Raw genomic sequence first — 20,976 nt, 5'->3', positions numbered from 1 at the left:
AAATAATTGATAAACTGATATACCTAATAAACCTGCAGGAATGGAACCATAAAGAAAAAAACTACAATGCTGCTTGGTTAGAGGGATGGGCTGATGTACCTCCTGACTATGCTAATGATCCAGATATGTACGAGAGACATCTCCACTCGACGAAAATTTAAATATCAGTATGTATATTGTAATTTAAATATATATAATTGATTATATTATTTTATATTTTCTACCTTAGTAATTGATTTTGGAAAATGTCATGCTTTTTGTCGCATGCAACATCTCATTAATTATTTTATATTTTGTATAATTTTAAAACAACAAAATGCATCATTTAGGTTCTACCGGATCATAGAAACATCAAATTATACTTAAAATCATTGAAAAAGTTGAAAAATAATCAAACTTTATTAACTTAAAAAAAATAGATGTTGATTACCAATTAATCAAATTTAAAAAACTTAAAAAAAGAATTTTGGGTACCACGTATTGGTATGGTACCGAACTAGTACCGTAATGACCGGCCCGCCAACCGGTACGGATCCCGATACTAGTTCGGCAGACCTTGCCCAAATCATATCGTGAGTTAGGTTTCCAGCATCAAAAATGTATAACACTATTAGTATTTTCATGTCCTAAAATCATATGGTTGTCTTGGCTCCTAAATCCAATTATTCACAATTTGAGTGAACATTCGTATAATGTAATAAATGATAGCAAAAGAATCTTTAGTATAAACTTTCAAGCAATTTGAAAAGACATTTGGTCAATCAAAGAATGATAAAAAATAAGATCTAGAATTGTATAGACTGAAACTTATACCAATAGTTCAATTATAACTTTAATAAGAACAAGGTTTGCCAAACCGGGCCAAATCGGGTCGAGCCGCCCCGGTAGGGGACCCGGTCGGTTCACCTTTTTTTTTTGGAATCTATCGCGAACCGGCCGGAACCTGTCGCGAACCGCACGGACTCGATCCAAACTAGCCAGTTCTATGCGGAACTGGTGCGAACCAAATGGTTGGCACCAAGTCGGACCGGTTCTGAACCAACCCCCCTCCCCTCTCTCTTCCTTCTGGTTTAAAGGTAGGAAGGCCTGAGAAGCTACCTATTCGAATAACCCCCTTCCCCATGGTGAAAGACACGTTGATTCAGCATGATTGAAGAAGGATCCAACCGTAAATAAGGTATGCTTCCTCTTTCCTATCTCATTTTCTCTTTTTTTTAAATACCAAAATATATCTTAAAATTTGCAAAATAAGAAGAGATCATACTAAAATTTTTGATTTTGGCTTAATTTTATGTATGTTGTAAATCTATGGATGATCTACACGATCACATAAAAATTTTTAATTGTAGGATTATATATAATTTTTAAAAATTAAATAATTTTTGGATTGAAAAATAAAAAAATAAAATAAAATTCAAAAAAAATAGATGTATCAACTTCCGAGTTGTATATTGGATCCTGCTATCCGTAGCCACATGCAGCTTATAACCCATACAAATATGGATATAAATATGGTGTATTTGAGACATCGTCTAGATGCTACCCTACGCAGCCTAGAGCATTTTACGAGTCAGATTTTCCTACCAACATATTTGGATGAGCTCCTCTACAGTCGTATTATCGGCCAGAGGACACCTCAAAGCTAAAACTTCAGCGAGAGAACCGAAAGTGCTTATAACCTAGAGTACGTTCCTTATAGGATGAACATACAAAACTACAATGCAGCTTAGTTAGAGGGATGGGCTAAGGTGCCTCTTGACTATGCTAACGATCCGAATATCTACGAGAGGCATCATCACTCGATGAGATTTTAGATATCGGTATGTTTATTGTATTTTATATATATAATTAATTATATTATTTTATATTTTTTACCTCACTAGTTGATTTTAGAATATTTCATATTGCTTCTTGTAACATACAATATTTTACTAATTATTTTATATTTTGTATTACTTTAAAACAACAAAATGCATCATTAAGTTATACCAGGATCATAGCAACATCATAAAATATCAAATTATACTTAAAATCATTGTAAAAGTTGAAAAAATCAATTACCAATTAATCAAACTAGAAAACATTTAAAAAAATTGGTATGCCAGTTCCGGCCCGCCGATCGATCGGTAGTCCAAGGATTGCCGAACCGGATCAAACCGGGCCGTACGGCTTGGTTCAAGCCGAATCGAGCCAACCCGGTCCCATACCGAGTTTGTTCGTTATAGGAAAATAGTTCCAACCCCATAGGGGTCGAAACCTCAATAATTCCAGCCGAAACCGGTAATTTTTAGCCGGTTCCGTCCGGTTCGACTCAGACTCGGTGGCTACTATCCTACGTACCTCAGAGCATCCCACAGGTCGGATTTTGCTACCGGCATAGTCGGATGGTCCCCTCTACAGCCGTATTATCAACTAAGAACACCTCTCAGAGCTAGAGCTTTAGCGAGAGATCCGAAAGTGCTTATAACTCGACACGCATTCCTTATGAGATGAACATATAAGACTCCAATATCGCTTGGACAGAGATATGGGTTGATGTGCTTTCTGATTATGCTGATGATTCGGATATCTACGAGAGGTATCGCCACTCGACTCGATTTTAAATATCATTATGTATGTCTGTTGGACTTTAAAAGTATGTAATTTGATTGTATCTTGGTTTGAAGATATTTTATGTTGTTCATTTTATGATTTATATCATTTTAAAGCAATAAGATGCATCATCTAGCTTAAACTGGAATCCTAGAAACATCAGAAAGCATCAAAAAAATATCAAATTAGACTTAAATTCATAAAAGATCGAAAAGAGAGAACTCCAAAAATAAAAATTAGGGTGCCGGTGCGTGAACCGGCACCAACTAGTTCGGTACCGGTTTGGTCCAAACCGATACCGATCTGTATCGGTCAAGCGTGAACCGACACTAACCAGTTCAATACCGGTTCGGTTCAGTCTGAACTGGTACCAAACTGTATCGGGAGCTGACCGGTACAGCACTCGGTACCGGTTCGGCGATCCTTGACCGATACGGATCCCGGTTCGATCAAGAAACAAAGTTAGCTTTGAAGTAGCACTAGATTTGGATCTTAGTTAACAAATGAATTGGGGATATAACTGGTATATTGGAATGAATGTTTAAGTTATGACTTAAAGCATAAGTGATAAATCAACCTGCAATAGAAATGAGACTAGGATTTGACTCGGTCTATAATAAGATAAGAATTGAAATAAATCAACCTACAGTTATTGAGATTGTTGAAATAGAAAATCAAGACATGTATTTTTGGACATCCAAAGTAAGTGATTTGGAAGATTAACTTTTTCTTTAAGTTTCATGAAGAAGTGGATCTAAGTCTTTAGTAAGGAATTTGTTGCACTAAGAGCTACAAAAAAAGATTGGGCCAAAAAATATTACCTCATGTTCACGAAACAAGGTATGATCCTAGACAAGAAGGTCAACATTATGATAAGATCTAGTCATGGTTGAGGTTGTGATTTGACATCTTACATAGACACACACATCCAGCTTCACAATGAATTGGATATATGTCAGAAACTTGGATACTAATGAAGTTCCTTCGTTGCAGCTTTCAGCGATTGGTCAACAGTTGGACTCTTCCAACAATGAGTTTTCACTCTCCAATTTGACACTAGAAATTGGTCGAGGATGTAAGTGTTGAATCAACTTTGGAAAAATGTTATTTTTCTTATACCCTTAGGTCAACTGGGAAGTTTGGACAAGAAACAAATATGCTGAAAGACATTCATGTTTAAACAAACAATAGGTAAAGGTATAAATAAAAATAATTCTGTTAATATAGTATCTTTGACGGATCATTCTATAAGAGATCTAGGCACACCACTATTAGGCGTAAATATAGGAATTAGAAAAATTCTATTTTATTTAGGCTAATTTTATTTTATTTGAAAAGAAGAGAATTTTATTTTTATTGGGAACTCTATTTTTATTAAGACTAGAGTTTTCTGAGGACTTCAATATTTTATTTCTACATGGACTCTTACTTGGATTTTGGGTCTATAAATACCCACTAATATGTAATTAAGAACCCAAGTTCTGTATTATTGAGATTTGAGAATATTGAGTTGGCCCTACCTCTGATTCTTCTTCTCCTTCTTCCTCCCTTTTCTTCCCTCCCGTTCTTCCCTTTTCTTCCCTCTCCTCCTTCCATCCTACATCAATCTTAAGCATTCACATATCTTCTTTTTTTCTTTCCTCTTACTGAGTCAGACACTTGACTATACATCTAAATATGATTCTCATGTCTGCACCATGTAATATTGACACTTAGGACAAAGGCTCCATGTGTGGCTGTTCTTAGGGATTCTAGTCCATTCCCATGTATTGCATGAGGATTGTAATATATCTAGAGCAAGATTCAGAAATCAAGATTAATTGAAGGATCAAGATCACAATTGAGGCAAAGATAAAGAGGTAGAAAGGTATTGAGATCAATACAAAACTTGGATAAGAAGTGCAACCAAGGTGAGGGCCCCCTTTTTTTTTGGGGTGGGGGGAGGGGGGGGGGGGGGAGGGGGCGCCAACGGGAGGGATGGGGAATACAAATAGAACCAATTTCCTTCCTTACTAATAAGATCTCGCTATATTTCAAAAGGTCTTCCCTTTTTACAAGAAAGATGATAATAAGATTAATTAATCCATGCATTATTGTAATTCACGATATGCATGTATACACTACTTTGCAAGGTTTGCCGTACCGTGCCGAACCGGACGATACAGGACATACCATACAGTACCTGTTCGGTGTCAATACATAATACGGAGGCATACCGACACTCCGTACGCTGAACCATCCCCATACCGTAACATACCGACAACAATAATGTGGCATGGTAGGAGGCTCGGTACTGAGACGGTATATCTTGCTACTTTGCCTATTATACTATGCACAAAATGATAGTTCTACATTATCCCAGTGACTTAAAGAAACAGATGTCATCATATACAAAACTTGGATAACAAGTGCAACCAAGGTGAGCCCCCCCCCCCCCCCCCAACGCCCTTTTTTTATTGGTTGGGGGGGGGGCGCCAAGGTGGGGGATGGGGTATACAAATGGGACCAATTTCCTTCCCTAATAATAAGATCCCGCTATATTTCAAAAGGTCTTCCATTTTTACAAGAAGAAAAATGATAATAAGATTAATTAATCCATGCATTATTTCAATTCACGATATGCATTATTTCAGTTCACGATATGCATGTATATACTACTTTGCAAGATTCGCCATAACGTACCGAACCGGATGATATGGAGCATCATACCATACAATACCAGTTCGGTACCAATACATAGTATGGGAGCGTACCGACACTCCATATGTTGAACCATCTACGTATCGTAACATACTGATACAGCAATAGTGTGGCACAGTAGGAGGCCCGGTACTGAGACGGTGTACCTTACTACTTTGCCTATTATCCTTTGCACAGAATGATAGTTCCACATTATCCCAATGACCTAAGGAAACAAATGTCATCAGATTTTATCACATCAAAAAGCAACAGAGGAAAGATAAGTTATACCTTCAAAGAACCAATTCTAATAGCACAGGCTGGTTTCTCATGAGGAGCAGGTGAAGCAGAATCAAAGCATACAGAAGATGAAGGACAATCACCACATGAACAGCCAAGAGAAGGGTCACCACATGAATAAACTGTAACATTCATAGGCTTCATCCTGACTGAATCATTAAGATTTGTTCGAAAGGCTATTGCATATGGTGAACAAGGTTCATTGGGATTTGCTTGATGACCAATAAATGCAAGCCACTCTGGAAAAGCAATCAGAAGCATAAGGTTAAACCAACCATAAATAGAAGCAAGATTGACAATTCCGCCAGTTGAACATAACAAAGAAGCTAGTGAAGATAACAACTTCCCAGGTTTAGAAATTGTTTATCCAGCTAAATGTAAGGGCATAAATCAAGATACCAATGCAATGATGGCATGACTTGAGATCAAAGTTATAACACAGCACCGTAAATAGCACATGCTGATACAATAAAATAATGCAGGACCAAGAGAGAACATCCGAAGAGAATAGGTACAAGGGAAATCTTCAACAACTTACTGGTTCAACTCAACAATGAGAACAGTAATATGATCATTTTTACGTTATGTAAGCATTAGCAATAATTGATAGACAATTTAAACCAACATGTTCAAAAGTTAAAAAATTTATTTCCCTCATTAAATTATGTCGCTGTCATATGAAAAATATCCCTAGGCCAAAGGGCATCCATACTTTTTCTTCTCTTACTCTGCTTAGTTCATTCGGCATGATAGACAAGGCAATTACAAAGATAGATGAACTTTAGGTCCCACTTGCAACCATGCATGAGTTAGACATAAAACCTTGGCACTTCTCACCTTTGTAATTTTGAGCACCTGCACCAACAGAATCCATTGCACAAGTGTTCATAGTCTCAAATTTCACATCCTTGCATGAATTAAATAACTCCTCTACATACTGACTAGTTACATAAAAATCTATGCCATCAACGGTCAAACTGTCATTGACCTGCAACTACATAAGAATGCAATTTAAAAGTATATATATGACTGTACATCGTAGGCAGTTATTTATAATTTAATCATAATCCAATATTTATTCCATATATAAATGCCATTCACTTCAAAAAGAAGTGGGTGAGGGGAGGAAAAACAGTGCGAACCCAATCTTTAACATCATGAACTGGAACAATAAATTATCACAAAGAACAATCAGATGTTAACTATTAAGTAGTTTATCTACTAGGAAGCCATAACCTTAAATCCTTGTCTACAAATAAACTATGGGTATAAAGAAAAAGGACCTTCATCACAGAAGTCACGATGATGAAGAGGCTTTGATTTGGAGAGCAAGAGAGCTCGCAGAAAAGATTTAAAAAGTTCCTCAAGCATGCTGGGCATCCCACAAGAAAAGGAATTGCCTGCAAAAGATATCACATGAAAAATAAGTGGGTATTACACAAAAAATAACAGCAAACAGAAAAAAGAGGATCAAAGTATTCAAAAACAACAAAAGACAACTATATAAGTAATATAAGCAATGGACGGAACTTGCAATTAAGCAGTAACCCCAAATTAGTTCAAACCGAAAGGTTGCGGATAATCCTAGGTGATGGACTAAAATCAACCCAACAATATTTATCCTCTGAGAAGTCAAATTCTTATCCTACCAAACTGGAACATGACACCAATTTTGATAAAAATTCAGTTCAAGCATGTTTCTGTCAATATCAGAACTGATTATTTTGAATGAAGCTATGACTTCAAATAAATCCACTTTTTTCTATAACAATAAAGACAGAAGGAGAGGTAGAATGTGCACCAATTGTGATTTATTCTTACCTGCAAAACTTATTTGGTTATCATCCATAGTTCAAATATTTTAACACAATGCTTATATCTGCCTTTTTTTGTATTTAAGAACTCTGAATACAAATACATACTGCAAAGCATAGACAACTCAAAGAAATCACACCAACTGATCAAACAAGGGAAGAAGAATATATCAATTGAAGAGGACCGGGAAGTATGCTAGCAGACAATATTCAACATTGAGAAATTGACTTCTCATTTCAGATATATGTTGTCATTGCTAAACTAATAGACTTTAAGAGAACAAATATAAAACTATAATACACGAAGGCAATACTCCAGCCGGTTGGTCTTTGAACTTCGGTAGATGTAATTGTGTTCTTACCAAGGTCAGCGGAACAGATACTGAGCACCGTACTAGTTCTCCGATGGCACTAGGCGGTACGGGACCGCGTCATGCCGTGTCAGAGGGAGAGACGAGGCAGGCGGATGATGGAGGAGGCCGGTGAAGGGCCAGTGGAGGCAACGGTCGGTTCCCCTATTTCGTTCCCGCCACCCTCCGCCGGCCTCTGCCAGCGTCTGCCCGCCTCCCACCCTCTCCATCTCCCTCCCTCCCCCGCTCGCACTCTCTTTTCTTCTCCTTCTTCGGTACCGGCAACGATTTTCGTTTTCGTTGCCGGAACTATACCGGTGAGTCGCCGGTACGGCTCGAAGCTACCGGAACCGTCCGATTCAGGACGATTTCACGAACTCTGCTTCTTAGAATCAGTACCAAAATATGTAATTGGAGGATTTATTTGGAGATAATTTAATGTAGCCGTGGGCTGAGCTAACCCACCAAAAAAAATCAAAGTGTATATACAAAAAGGTTGTTCATTTTTTTTTTCCATTCCTTGTTGTCTACCTATTATGTTTCCTTGTGATACATATGATCTTGGGTTTTCTGCATATATACCCTCCAAAATATATAAAAACGTATGAATACCCTCGTAAAATTTCTATTTGCATGTATACCCTCATCAATTATTTATTTTTCATGTATACCCTTCTTTTACTTTCTTTTTTACATATGTACCTATACTATCTAACGCCGTTAAAAATTAAATGATTTAAATTAAAATGACTAAAATACCCTTATGGGTATACATGCAAAAAGAAAACTTCATATGGATAGACATGCAAATAGCAACTTTGCGAGGGTATTCATGCAATTACGCATATTTAGGAGGGTATACACTTCAAAAAAATCTAATCAAAAATAATCAAAATCCAGTAAAGATAATCGTTAATAAAAAAGATAACAAAATAAAATTAAATCATGTTAATATCAACTCTTACAGAATAAATCATGTTACTTTTACGAAATTCTCGTCTCAAAAACAAACAACTCAACATTTACAAATCACTAAAAAAATATTTTACTAATCTAAGCATCTATAATTAATTTAAATTTGATAGCTTCAATCTTTTAAAAATAATGACGAATATATAGATGTCATAAATTCAATAATTATAATTATATCAAAATCAAATGAAGAATAGAATTACCAAAATGACCACCTAATATTCCAACTTGACTGAGCCAAGATCTTAAAAAAAAAATTAACAATGTGACTCGACATTTTTTTGACTTATCAATCCAACTGAATCATAAAAGACTTAGAAAATTTCAGCTGAGTTTTGACATTTTTTAATGAATTTTTTGAATGTATACCCTTTTAAATATGAAAGTTACTATTTGCGTATATACCCTTATAACTTTTTTTGCATATCTACCCATAAGATTATTGTAGTCATTTTAATTTTAAACCGTCTATTTTTTAACGACGTTAAATAATACAGGTACATATGCAAAAAAAAAGAAGGATATACATGCAAATAGTAGTTTGACGAGGGTATTCATGCAATTTTGCATATTTAGAAGGGAATATATGCAAAAACCCTATGATCTTTTATGACTTAACGTTTTTACTATTTTAGCAGTTTGATGTCCTGAAATAAGATGCAATTCCACCAGAACATGATTTGAAGAATGCTATACCTTGACCTAAGTAGTTCTAGTTCTCTAACATTCATTGATTCTACAACTTGCTAAATGGCATCCCAACTTGTCAATAATATCCAATAATAAATTTCAAAAGAAAGATGATAAATTCGTAAGCTTGAGAGAAACACAAGATTAGTTTATGTAACAATGTAAACTAGCCAGCATTTACTATTTTATAAGTCTGCATCTTGTAAACTTTTAATAATGCAAGAATAATAACTAGAAAGTCAGAGGTCTTAGCAATCCTGGCAACATCCATAGCATGCACGATTATGCATGATGAGAACAGTCAAGGCAATTAGCATTCTGTGTTTCAAAATGAAGTAAATAACGATCCATAACAAGATGACATTACACTGAAGAACCAGGTGTGAAGAAATAGATATACTAAATAAATGTACTACTATTAGTGTAGGAGACTGGGACCACAAATCTAAGGACATGATACAAGCAGAGTAACAAGCATGGGGGTTCTATAAAAAAAAATAAGAAATTAAAATAGCACAATGTGAATGTTCTCCTTTTAAGGAGTGGTCATGCTAGTGAATGTTAACAATGTCACTTTAGCCACAAATCTTACTTGCTGGACTTGCCCTCGGTAATGTGTCAAACTGATCTGCAGTGCAGCAGACATTGCCAGTGATTGTTGGACACAAACTCTGGATCTTCAAGGACAACAACTCATCTGGCTGAGAAGGAAAAAAGAAAACATTTTACAGATCAAGAGTCCAATCACAGTTTAACTTTATACTACTCAAGGTTACAGATACATTAAGACCTAATAATTTAGGAAGAAAAGGTTGAACACACATGCAGTAACACCAGCCCACCCACCTTTTTTTTATAGAAAGAAAAAGAAGACCGTTAATTTGTTTTCCTTTCCAGATATTCATGTCAAAATGATAACTTAGCAGCACAAATATAACTATAATCTTGCATACAAATATAAAATGATAACCACAATGTGTTACCAAGTACTTTGATAGAAGGGACATTATAAGGACAGTTCAAAACCTTTCCATCACCGCGGCGTCCACAAATACCATACATGGAACAATACCCTTCTGCATATATCTTTCTGAAGGAAAATGATAAAATGTTTCAAATGCAAAAATAGAATATTGAATTTCTGAAAGAAAATGGACAGTGATTATCATAAACGATCAGATTCAAGAAAGGCAATGGAACTTGTAGTTTTGGATGTGACAAAGGAGCTAAAAAGTGCCTATGTAAATGAATGATGATTACTATTAGTTATTGTGGCCAGACACCCCATGTCTGCATCAAATCTTTTTCTTTTTTCATCATTGTGTCTTACTTATCTCATACCTCGTTACAAAAGTTTAGATGTTTACTACCTTTGAGGGATTCTTTTCTAACAGATATTACAAGACTACCAACAAAAGTGGGACTAGTCAAGCTTCTAAGGCAAATCTATGATCTTTGGCCAGTCAAATGTAAGAAATCTTAGATCACTGTCACTTCAGCAGAACCTGCCCTCCTTCAATCAATGAAAATCCCTATATGTTCAATTTGGATCTAGAATAATAAGAATCATTGGATAGCTCAAATGAGCATTAGAAGTCTTGCTTTGTGGCCTCTGGCTCACTCAAAAACATGGCAGTAAGGACATTTTCTTACACTGCCAGATAACTAATCTATCAGCTTGACTTTAAAAATACCTTTTTCTATATGATGGAAGCTAATCAGATGCTTTTTTATGTTAGATTTTGGTCTTTAATATCATACTAGATAGAGGGCATTTCTTTATCTAGTTTAGTACATAGGCTGTAAGATATTTTCAACAGTTTTTCCGTTTAATATTGAGTAAAAAAAAAGGGAAAGATTAAAAAAAAAATACATGACACTTGACAGGCTGTGGACTACAAAAAGGCCGCTATTGTAGTTTATAAAGACTACATGAACAACTATGTACAAAAGATTTCTCAAAAATAATATTAAACAAAATATAATGCTCAATAACTACATGCATTTTGACTAAATATCCACTTAATCTCAAAAATATGAGGAAATTAATTATGCTTCTGAGTTGTACTAAAAGATGAAGGAAAAAATTTGAATTCAGTAGGCAAAGCTTCAAAATTACCAAGTTTACTGATTTCTCAAAAAACTGAAGTTGAAAAAGTATATTATATATAAATGTTATATCTTTGCAATACAAAAAAAATAGTTCACTTAAATTTCCATTATATAAAATGTTTCTTTCACTTGAATTTATCCCTTTATGGAACAGGCATTCAAATTTAACTAGTCATGCTAAACATGCTGAACTCAAAATTATTTGTCGGAAGCACCAGATGCAGAAGCAGACAAAAAAAGGACTTCCTGAACCAGAACTAGCCAAAAAAATCGTACTAGTTTTTCGGGTGCTTCTATAGGCTGGTATAGCCTTCAGCATTCTATTGGATAGATTTACTAGTTTCTTGAGAAATGATGTTCCTGGTTCAATGGAATCAGTCATTGTCTGCTCAGAAATAATTCACCACTCTTTCTCTAGCTAAGAAGTAAAGTCTAAACATCAACAAAAAATAAAAAGAAAGAAAGAATGAAACTATTGCATATCGCAACTAACACCAAGCAATGGAAACATAAGAACATTTTGCTCATGCCAGATATGTAGCCAGATATAATGTAAAAATTAGAATTTGTAACCTGAAGCAGACCTATCAAATGAAACAATAGCTGAAGGCCTACATTTAAAATTTGTTTACCCAAATGGACATTATAAATCATGATCTGTCAAGAGAATGCCCTTACACTGTTGTAGCATTGGACTGCTGAGCACCTGTTGGAGGCACAAGAGTGATCTGCACATTCAAATACGAGATTGCAACTTCAAAAAGAGTTGACAGAATGCTCAAAGCAAATTTAAATTATGTACAAGCAAAAACATTTTCTGAAAACTACAGAGAGATAACATTATGTAAGATTTGTCTCGGATGTTGCACCTGGACATCAATTAACCCCAACCCAACTCACCCCTCCCCCCAGGACGACTCTTCCTCCATTTTAAATCAGCAAAGGTAAGATGACAAATTAAAAGTAGGCATCGATCACAGAATTTTCATTTCCAAATAGAGTCGCAGCCTTTAATTTTGAGAATAAATAACGACATATTACCACCTTGAACAACCTTTATATCAGCACTAAACAGTTTGTATGGGCAACACTTTTTTGTCACAACAAACCATCTAATAAAGGTGCCATGACTTGTGGACTATGTTCATTGATATATAAATTCCTACAGTAAACAGATGAGGTTTGTTCCAAGACTGAACCATCAAAAAATGATTGCCTAACATAATCAATTCCACATGAAGGTGGGAATAGGACTTTATGCGGCAAAAAAAATAACTAAAAAAGCCAACTTTTATTACCCTGAAGTTGAACATCTCATAGCAGAACATCTTGTAACTAAGAATTAGAGAAGTTAACTAACATCAATGACGCTCACAGAAGTTGCTCAGCTCTGTCCCATACTTCTCTATCTCAGCAACACTGAAAAACTGAGCCAAAAATCATTGATCTCCTAACTTCTAGCAAGCAGTATATTTCATACTCTGCTCAGCTACTAAGAAGAGGCCAGTAAAAAAAGTAATACAAAATAAAATTAATATTTTAATTTTTTATTTTACTAAAAATTAATTGGCTATCAAAATGATAAGATTTGGTTAGTTACCAAAGAGCATAGAGATAACAATTTTTTCCATTTATAGCAGCTCATAATCACCGCTTTCTTCCCTTATGCCTTTTCTCACAACAGTCAAAAGTATGAAGTCTTCAAATGCCAAATATTGTTAAAAAGCTGAAAATCCCAAAGAGGAAACTGCTCAAACACATGAAGGTTATCCAAATGTATCGGTGGTTAAGTGAAAATCATAATATTAATAGCTAGCACTACTCAAATCAAGAATGAAAGAGAAATTTGAAAAAGAATTCCAACAACAAACTTTCCCCAACATTCTCTTAATCATTGCTTTCTTCCATTCTATCTTTTCTCACCAACCAGTCAATGCTGTCAGTGCTTAATATACCAAAAGTTACTGTCCAAGAACTCAGAATCCTCAACTCAAAACTCCTTAAAGACATCAAGAGTACCCAGATTTTACATCAGTTAAGTCAAATTGTTATTACAAACAGATGATATACCAAAGTAATTAACAAAATAGACAGCTAGAGCAAAAGAACTCCAAGAACAAACTTGCCTCTACCGTCCCTTAACCATCACCTTTCTTGCATTCTTTCTTCGGGCGCCGGAGGGAGGAAAGGAAGAACTCTTAATCCCATGGAAAATCCCCCCAATTTAACGAACCTTGAATTAAGAACTTCCTATCATCTAAAACTACTCGATCGAACAACATAAAACCAAAAAAATAACAGATGGTATACCGAAGTAATTAACAAAATAGACAGCTAGAGCAAAAGAACTCGAAAAACAAACTTGCCTCTACCCGTCCCTTAACCATCACCTTTCTTGCATTCTTTTTTCTTACTGCCAACCCATCAATTCTTCAAATATGAAGACCTTATACTCCAAAACCATTATTAAAGAACTCAAAATTTCAGGCAGGGGGGTGGGGTGGGGGGGAAAGGAAAAACTGTTAATCCCATGGAAAATCCCCCCCAATTTAACGAACCTTGAATCAAGAACTTCCTATCATCTAAAACTACTCGATCGAACAACATAAAACCAAAAAAATAACAGCTGATATACCAAAGTAATTAACCAAATAGAAAACTAGAGCAAAATAACTCGAAGAACAAACTTGCCTCTACCGTCCCTTAACCATCACCTTTCTTGCATTCTTTTTTCTTACTGCCAACCCATCGATGCTTCAAATATGAAGACCTTATACACCAAAACCATTATTAAAGAGCTCAAAATTGCAGGCAGGGGGGGGAGAAGGAAAAACTGTTAATCCCATGGAAAATCCCCCCAATTTAACGAACCTTGAATCAAGAACTTCCTATCATCTAAAACTACTCGATCGAACAACATAAAACCAAAAAAATAACAGATGATATACCAAAGTAATTAACAAAATAGACAGCTAGAGCAAAAGAACTCGAAGAACAAACTTGCCTCTACCGTCCCTTAACCATCACCTTTCTTGCATTCTTTTTTCTTACTGCCAACCCATCAATGCTTCAAATATGAAGACCTTATACTCCAAAACCATTATTAAAGAACTCAAAATTTCAGGCAGGGGGGGTGGGGTGGGGGGGAAAGGAAAAACTGTTAATCCCATGGAAAATCCCCCCAATTTAACGAACCTTGAATCAAGAACTTCCGATCATCTAAAACTACTCGATCGAGCAACATAAAACCAAAAAAGTAACAGATGATATACCAAAGTAATTAACAAAATAGACAGCTAGAGCAAAAGAACTCGAAGAACAAACTTGCCTCTACCGTCCCTTAACCATCACCTTTCTTGCATTCTTTTTTCTTACTGCCAACCCACTGCCAACCCATCAATGCTTCAAATATGAAGACCTTATAATCCAAAACCATTATTAAAGAACTCAAAATTTCAGGCAGGGGGGTGGGGTGGGGGGGGAAGGAAAAACTGTTAATCCCATGGAAAATCCCCCCAATTTAACGAACCCTGAATCAAGAACTTCGAATCATCTAAAACTGCTCGATCTAACAACATAAAACCAAAAAAAATAAAACCCTAGCTCAAGAATTCCAAGAATTTCCACTCGAAGAACGAAAAAGAAATCAAACTACGTAGCAGAGATTCCCAGGAGAGAGCGAGGAGAGAGATCAGAAAACCCTAGTTCGTTCTTCACCACCTGAAGGAAAGAAGAGATCACCAGGAGAAATCCCAACCGCCGGAGAACAAAAGTTCCGCCCGCCGAGAGCTCCATCGCCGGAAGAGAGAGAGAGAGAGAGAGAGAGAGAGAGAGAGAGGTGGGGAAGAGGGAGGGGAAAGAAAACTGCTGAGCCGAGTGAGGGAAGCCGTTATTTAAAGGGCAGCCCACGGTGACGTCACCTGACGAGATAACCGGGATTTAAATCGGTCGCCATAGGACCAAAATGCCCTTACAAGGGCCCCCGATGGAATGTCGGCGATGTGAGGGCATTTTGGGCATTTTAGGAGATTCAATCTCATTGGCGAACGGGTCGACGTCGGCATGTTGGTCATGAATCCCGTCACTGTCCGGTGACTTAAACCCTGCAAAATGCCCCCTGCACTTTCTCAGAATGGACGGTACAATTAATTTGAATTTTTTTTTTTTTTTTTTGCTAAAACGGGCAATTCATACTACTCGGATACAATCAATTTGGAATTTCGAAAGTGCACGCCATTCGTCTATCAGTAGGTTGACCGATGTGTTCCTTGTGCTGTCCCGTGCTATCACGTGTGTGGACTATTTGAGTGAAAAAAACACGATATGGATGGTCGTGAATTTGTCACATATTTTTCAATTATCGATGCTTTATGTTTAAAATTATTATCGTGATGCAATAAGTATAGCACTCCATGCAGCGACGTGCAACAGCATAAGATGGGAGCCGGAGTTTATCTTTTCAACTCTAAAACTCAAAATATTATGAAGGAGTTTGTATTGGAGTTTTAATTAATTTTTTTTTATCCTTCAATTTTTAGTTGTTTTAAATACTTTAAAATATTTTTTTTAGCAAAACTTCTATTGTAGATTGAGAAAATAATTTTAATCATGACCGAGCTGAAACAATTATTATTAAAACTGACACTATTAATCCCTACCTCTAAACTCTCTATAAGTGTCTCCATATAAAAACTACCAACATTAATACTAGCATTATTAAGATCGACCCTACACGAAATGCATGGTACAATTTTACGAAATATAATATAACTATATAATATATGATAACAAATACAAGGTTTCAGTAGTCTTGGTGAAAAGCAAGGAAGAATAAAAAAAAGATAATAATGTCTATATTAGAGAGTAGTGGAGCATTCACCTTCTATGGATGACATTTTAGATTTTTTTATAGCCGGAGTCCTACATCTTCAATGAATTGTATCCCATCAAACTCAAGATCGTACATAACAAACTACTAATATAGCATAATAACCCAAGAATGAGCCAAAGCTACTTAACACATGATGAACTTGCTGAAGCCACATGTGCACCTAGGTGAATGAACCAGGTTGCCTCTTCCGCAAAATAGTTCTGCTCGGTGAATTTCTAAGAATGTCTAGGTTGACATATGAATGATGAGCTGACGAATCAGATCACGGTACATTATATTGGTCATTTATTGCCACAATAACTTATAATAAATAGAAGCCTTCAATGGTCAAATTTTTATTACATATTAAGTAATGAGCTTTAATTTAATCATTGTCGAGCATATTAATACTAGCATCTATATATCGAATGGAGAAAGCTGTACAAGCTTAGTCTCCATGATATATATATATACACACACACAAAGATAATAAAAAAAAAGATAATAATGTCTATATTAGAGAGTAGTGGAGCATTCACCTTCTATAGATGACATTTTAGATTTTGTTATAGCCGGAATCCTACATCTTCAATGAATTGTATCCCATCAAACTCAAGATCGTACATAACAAACTACTGATATGGCATAATAACCCAAGAATGAGCCAAAGCTACTTAACACATGATGAACTTGCTGAAGCCACATGTGCACCTAGGTGAATGAACCAGGTTGCCTCTTCCGCAAAATAGTTCTGCTTGGAGAATTTCTAAGAATGTCTAGGTTGACATATGAATGATGAGCTGACGAATCAGATCACGGCACATTACATTGGTCATTTATTGCCATAATAACTTATAATAAATAGAAGCCTTCAATGGTCAAATTTTTATTACATATTAAGTAATGAGCTTTAATTTAATCATTATCGAGCATATTAATACTAGCATCTATATATTGAATGGAGAAAGTTGTACAAGCTCAGTCTCCATGATATATATATATATATATATATATATATATATATATATATATATATATATATATATATATATATATATATATATATATATATGCACACACACACTAGCATATAAGAACGTTGCGGGGTACAATTCTTTTCTCCATTCACAAAGGAGAAAAAGAATAAAAAAGAAGAGAAAAGTTGAACAAGCACATAATTGATTGTCTACATACTTCCATGATAATTTATATTTAGTTTATTATCATTATAATGATGGGTGCAACTCATGTTAAAGTTCATAATTTGTTCAATAAACTACTTAACACTAACTCAAGCAGACTCGAAAAGGAGCTTGACTGATAAACTTCAACCTAATGCGGGGCTTCCACTGTTATAAAACTATCATCCATATGCTTACTTCCATGATTCTGTAGCCTTCACACTTGTCATTTGCAATTATTTCTCAAAAATGTCCTATCATACTATGCAATACCAAGTTTGTTGCATGATACATAACAAGTGAAATAGATGGTGATGTGGTGAAAATTAAGCCTGATGATGTGGCATAACCAAATTGGTCCAACTCACAGCTAATAGCATCTCAGATGTACTATAAATGCTCTAAAGCAATTAGATCGAGACCATCCTTGATGACCTAAGAGTAGAAACGAGCAAACAAAAAACAACCAAACTCTAAGGTCATGCGCTATCTAACATAAAATCCTGAATCTTAGACAAACAGATACTCAACTCGGTGTCCATCCCAAACCAACTTGAGCCCTCTCACCTAGGGTGATGGATCCCTACTTTATGTAGAAACATACACCCTCAATCATGCCCGTGATTGAATTTATTTTGATAGCTCTAAGTGGTTAGGCCAAATCTTTTGAGGGCTACAGCGCAATCCTAGATAGCTACACCACAATTTCAAGCTGTTAAGATACAATTCATAGAAAATTTGGGATCCTGCAGCTATAAATAAGCCATGAGCCCCTGCGAAAAAGATAAGGGTGTCATTACGATATTATTCTAATTCCCAAACTCCACTAAGCTCCTCGTTCATATTGCTTCCTTCTTTTTCCTCATCTCCTAACATAGAAAATCTTTTCTAATTTAAGCATCGAAGGGCCCAGCCAAAGTCAATCCAACAAGTCCTTTGCCCTTTTGTTGTCTTGCAATTTGACGAAGATTGACAAAGGCATTCTATATCGTCAACTCAAGGATCGACAGCAATATATTGGCGTCGCCTATGGAAATGAAGGAAGAAAACCATGAAGCTCAGAAGAAATAACCATCAAGGAACCACTCAACCAGAGTCTAATAGCTCCTTGCACAACTCCTAGAGATCTTAGCCCCTTCAGCCAACCATAAGAGCTATCAACGTCAAGCAGTTCAACCAGCTCATCTGGCAAGTGCAGACATTGAAAGAGGCAATATAAAAACTACAACAGTAGGCTAGTAATCCTCCTATTAGCCAGCCGAACTATCAAGACGACTCGACACAAAGTAGTAGCCACCTTCATTCCGAGAGTCCGAAGAGGGGTCGGAGGTGTGGTCGCTCCAGTTTTCCCTCCAAAATGAGTTTTGGTTCCAACAACTCTTCTCCACATCAGCCAAAAAAGTCTCTAGGTGGGAGGCTAATCTCGATAGCAACATCATGGGGATGCCCAATGAGATGAAGGCTCTACAAGGGTGGAAGGATGAAACAAGAAACAACTTAGAGATGATGAGCGAGCCTTCTTTCACTAAAGAGATCATAAAGGAGCCTCTACCAAGGAATTTCAAGATGCTTCAATTCGAGCATTATGATGGTACCACTGATCTCATGGACCATCTTGAGAGTTTTAAAGCTCTTATGCTACTGTAAGGAGCAACCGACGCCATGATGTACCTTCCGGCCACTCTTAAGAAGATAGCTTTGGTCTAGTATTTAAGTGCCTCACCATGCTCAATTGGCTCCTTCAACCCGCTTAGCTACTCATTTGCCAATCACTTCATCAACAATAAGAGGCGGAGGAAAACTCTGACTAGCTTGTTCACCATTAAATAGAGAGAAAATGAGTCACTTTGAAGATATATCAATTAGTTCAATAGCGAGTCATTGGAAGTATGCGAGCTGGATCACTCCATCATAGTAACTATAGTGATGAGTCGGCTGAAGAGTTCATACTTCAGTTTCAAGCTAGAGAAGAGGCCTCTCAACGACTTAGCCTAGTTTCAATCTTGAGCAGATAAGTACATCCATGCTAAGGAAGCTATAGCTGCTTAGAAAGAGGAGATAAGAAAATATGGTAAGAAGTACAAAAGCCACGAAGAGAAAGACAAGCTAAGAGGATTGAGTGCACCCGTTTTCTTTTCCTTCAAATCCTAATCCAATTAGGATTCAATTGAACCATGACTTAATTGAACTCTTCAATCCTAATTCAATTAGGAGCCATCTTAATTTATTAGATTAAAATTAATTAGGACTTAAGAACTTCTAATTCAATTAGGACTTATTCAATTTTAGTCCTAATCCAATTAGGACTTTAGAAATCCTATTCTAAGTAGAACTCTAATTTAATTTGGAATCCTAATCCAATTAGGACTCTAGGAATCCTACTCCAAGTAGAATTTGTATTTAATATAATCAAGTCTAATTAATTAAATCTAATTAATTAAATTAATTTACAATCTAATTGCAATTAATCCTTCTTCAACTCACTAACTCTTAGTGGATTAACCAATTATCAATCAAATTGATTATTTGTGATTCCTAATCGCAATTCAACCATCGGATCGGTCAATACCTCTAATGTATGTGACCTCATAGATTTTATTCTGTCTGGTAGTGAGATATATTACGATCTCTATTACAATGTCATTAAAAACTTCTTTCAATGGGTTGGAACAATTCCAACTCTACTCACCAGGGATCATCGACCATCAAGATGGTCCCTGTGAGTCTCACCATCCACCAGTGACACCAAGCAGCATATAGTGGCTACCCAGCAGAATGGAATGATGAAACTTTAGGTGCAGTTATCGTATGATACAGTTCTTCTATCGTGAATCTCTACAGAATGGAGGTCAAGGATAACTCGTCAAATCCCGTCGTCTGTCATATGTCTCGATTTATTCGACTTAAGTTCGAGAGTAGAAAACTCTTTCTCCACTATTCATACTGTCCCAACCGAGGTCTTACGAACTCAGTCTCATAAATCACATAGGATCACTCCTCATCTATCAAGATCGATAGATTTCATGTAGATGCATACCCTACTCCTACAGTGAACTTACTGCAGCCAATCTACATTACAAGGATCCAGATGACTAGAGACCATGTTTATATGCAGTCAAACTATAATAACATCACTGTGAGTAGCCGAAGCACCGCAGGTTAAAAGACCAGTCACGCCACTGCAACATCAAGCAGGTCACTGACGAGTGGATAGACATCCAAGTGACTTATTGTCTTGGTCATGCTCAGTACCCTTATTTTTTAACAAGCACCTGCACTATCACTTCAATGTCCCTACATTGTGAACTCGAGTCTCGTCCATCCATAAGAAAAGCGATTTGTGCACTGATCTCATTGGATCGATCACTGTCCTCGTGATGATTCATTGATCAGAAGCATTTAGAAATTAATCACCA

At 36.1% G+C, this 20,976-nt stretch overlaps 1 protein-coding gene across 2 annotated transcripts in view; it reads right to left on the bottom strand.

The window, feature by feature from the left end:
• LOC113461497 overlaps positions 1 to 15,342 on the bottom strand; it is a 43,948-nt gene extending 28,606 nt beyond the window's left edge. For both annotated transcript variants that reach the window (XM_039126876.1, XM_039126877.1), the window contains exons 1-8: positions 15,230 to 15,342; positions 12,188 to 12,237; positions 10,424 to 10,487; positions 9,990 to 10,098; positions 6,855 to 6,971; positions 6,409 to 6,426; positions 5,563 to 5,810; positions 5,444 to 5,497 (exon numbers count right to left, since the gene is read on the bottom strand). In XM_039126876.1, coding sequence (XP_038982804.1) covers positions 5,444 to 5,497; positions 5,563 to 5,810; positions 6,409 to 6,426; positions 6,855 to 6,971; positions 9,990 to 10,098; positions 10,424 to 10,487; positions 12,188 to 12,237; positions 15,230 to 15,304 — 735 coding nt within the window. In that variant the 5' untranslated portion in view covers positions 15,305 to 15,342. The remainder of the gene's footprint in view (positions 1 to 5,443; positions 5,498 to 5,562; positions 5,811 to 6,408; positions 6,427 to 6,854; positions 6,972 to 9,989; positions 10,099 to 10,423; positions 10,488 to 12,187; positions 12,238 to 15,229) is intronic.
• Positions 15,343 to 20,976: the final 5,634 nt, after the last annotated feature.

This window comes from Phoenix dactylifera, chromosome 5, assembly GCF_009389715.1.
Source record: "Phoenix dactylifera cultivar Barhee BC4 chromosome 5, palm_55x_up_171113_PBpolish2nd_filt_p, whole genome shotgun sequence".
NCBI lineage: Eukaryota > Viridiplantae > Streptophyta > Magnoliopsida > Arecales > Arecaceae > Phoenix > Phoenix dactylifera.
Note: the sequence above shows the minus strand (reverse complement) of the source record. Positions and strands in the feature narration are given on the sequence as shown.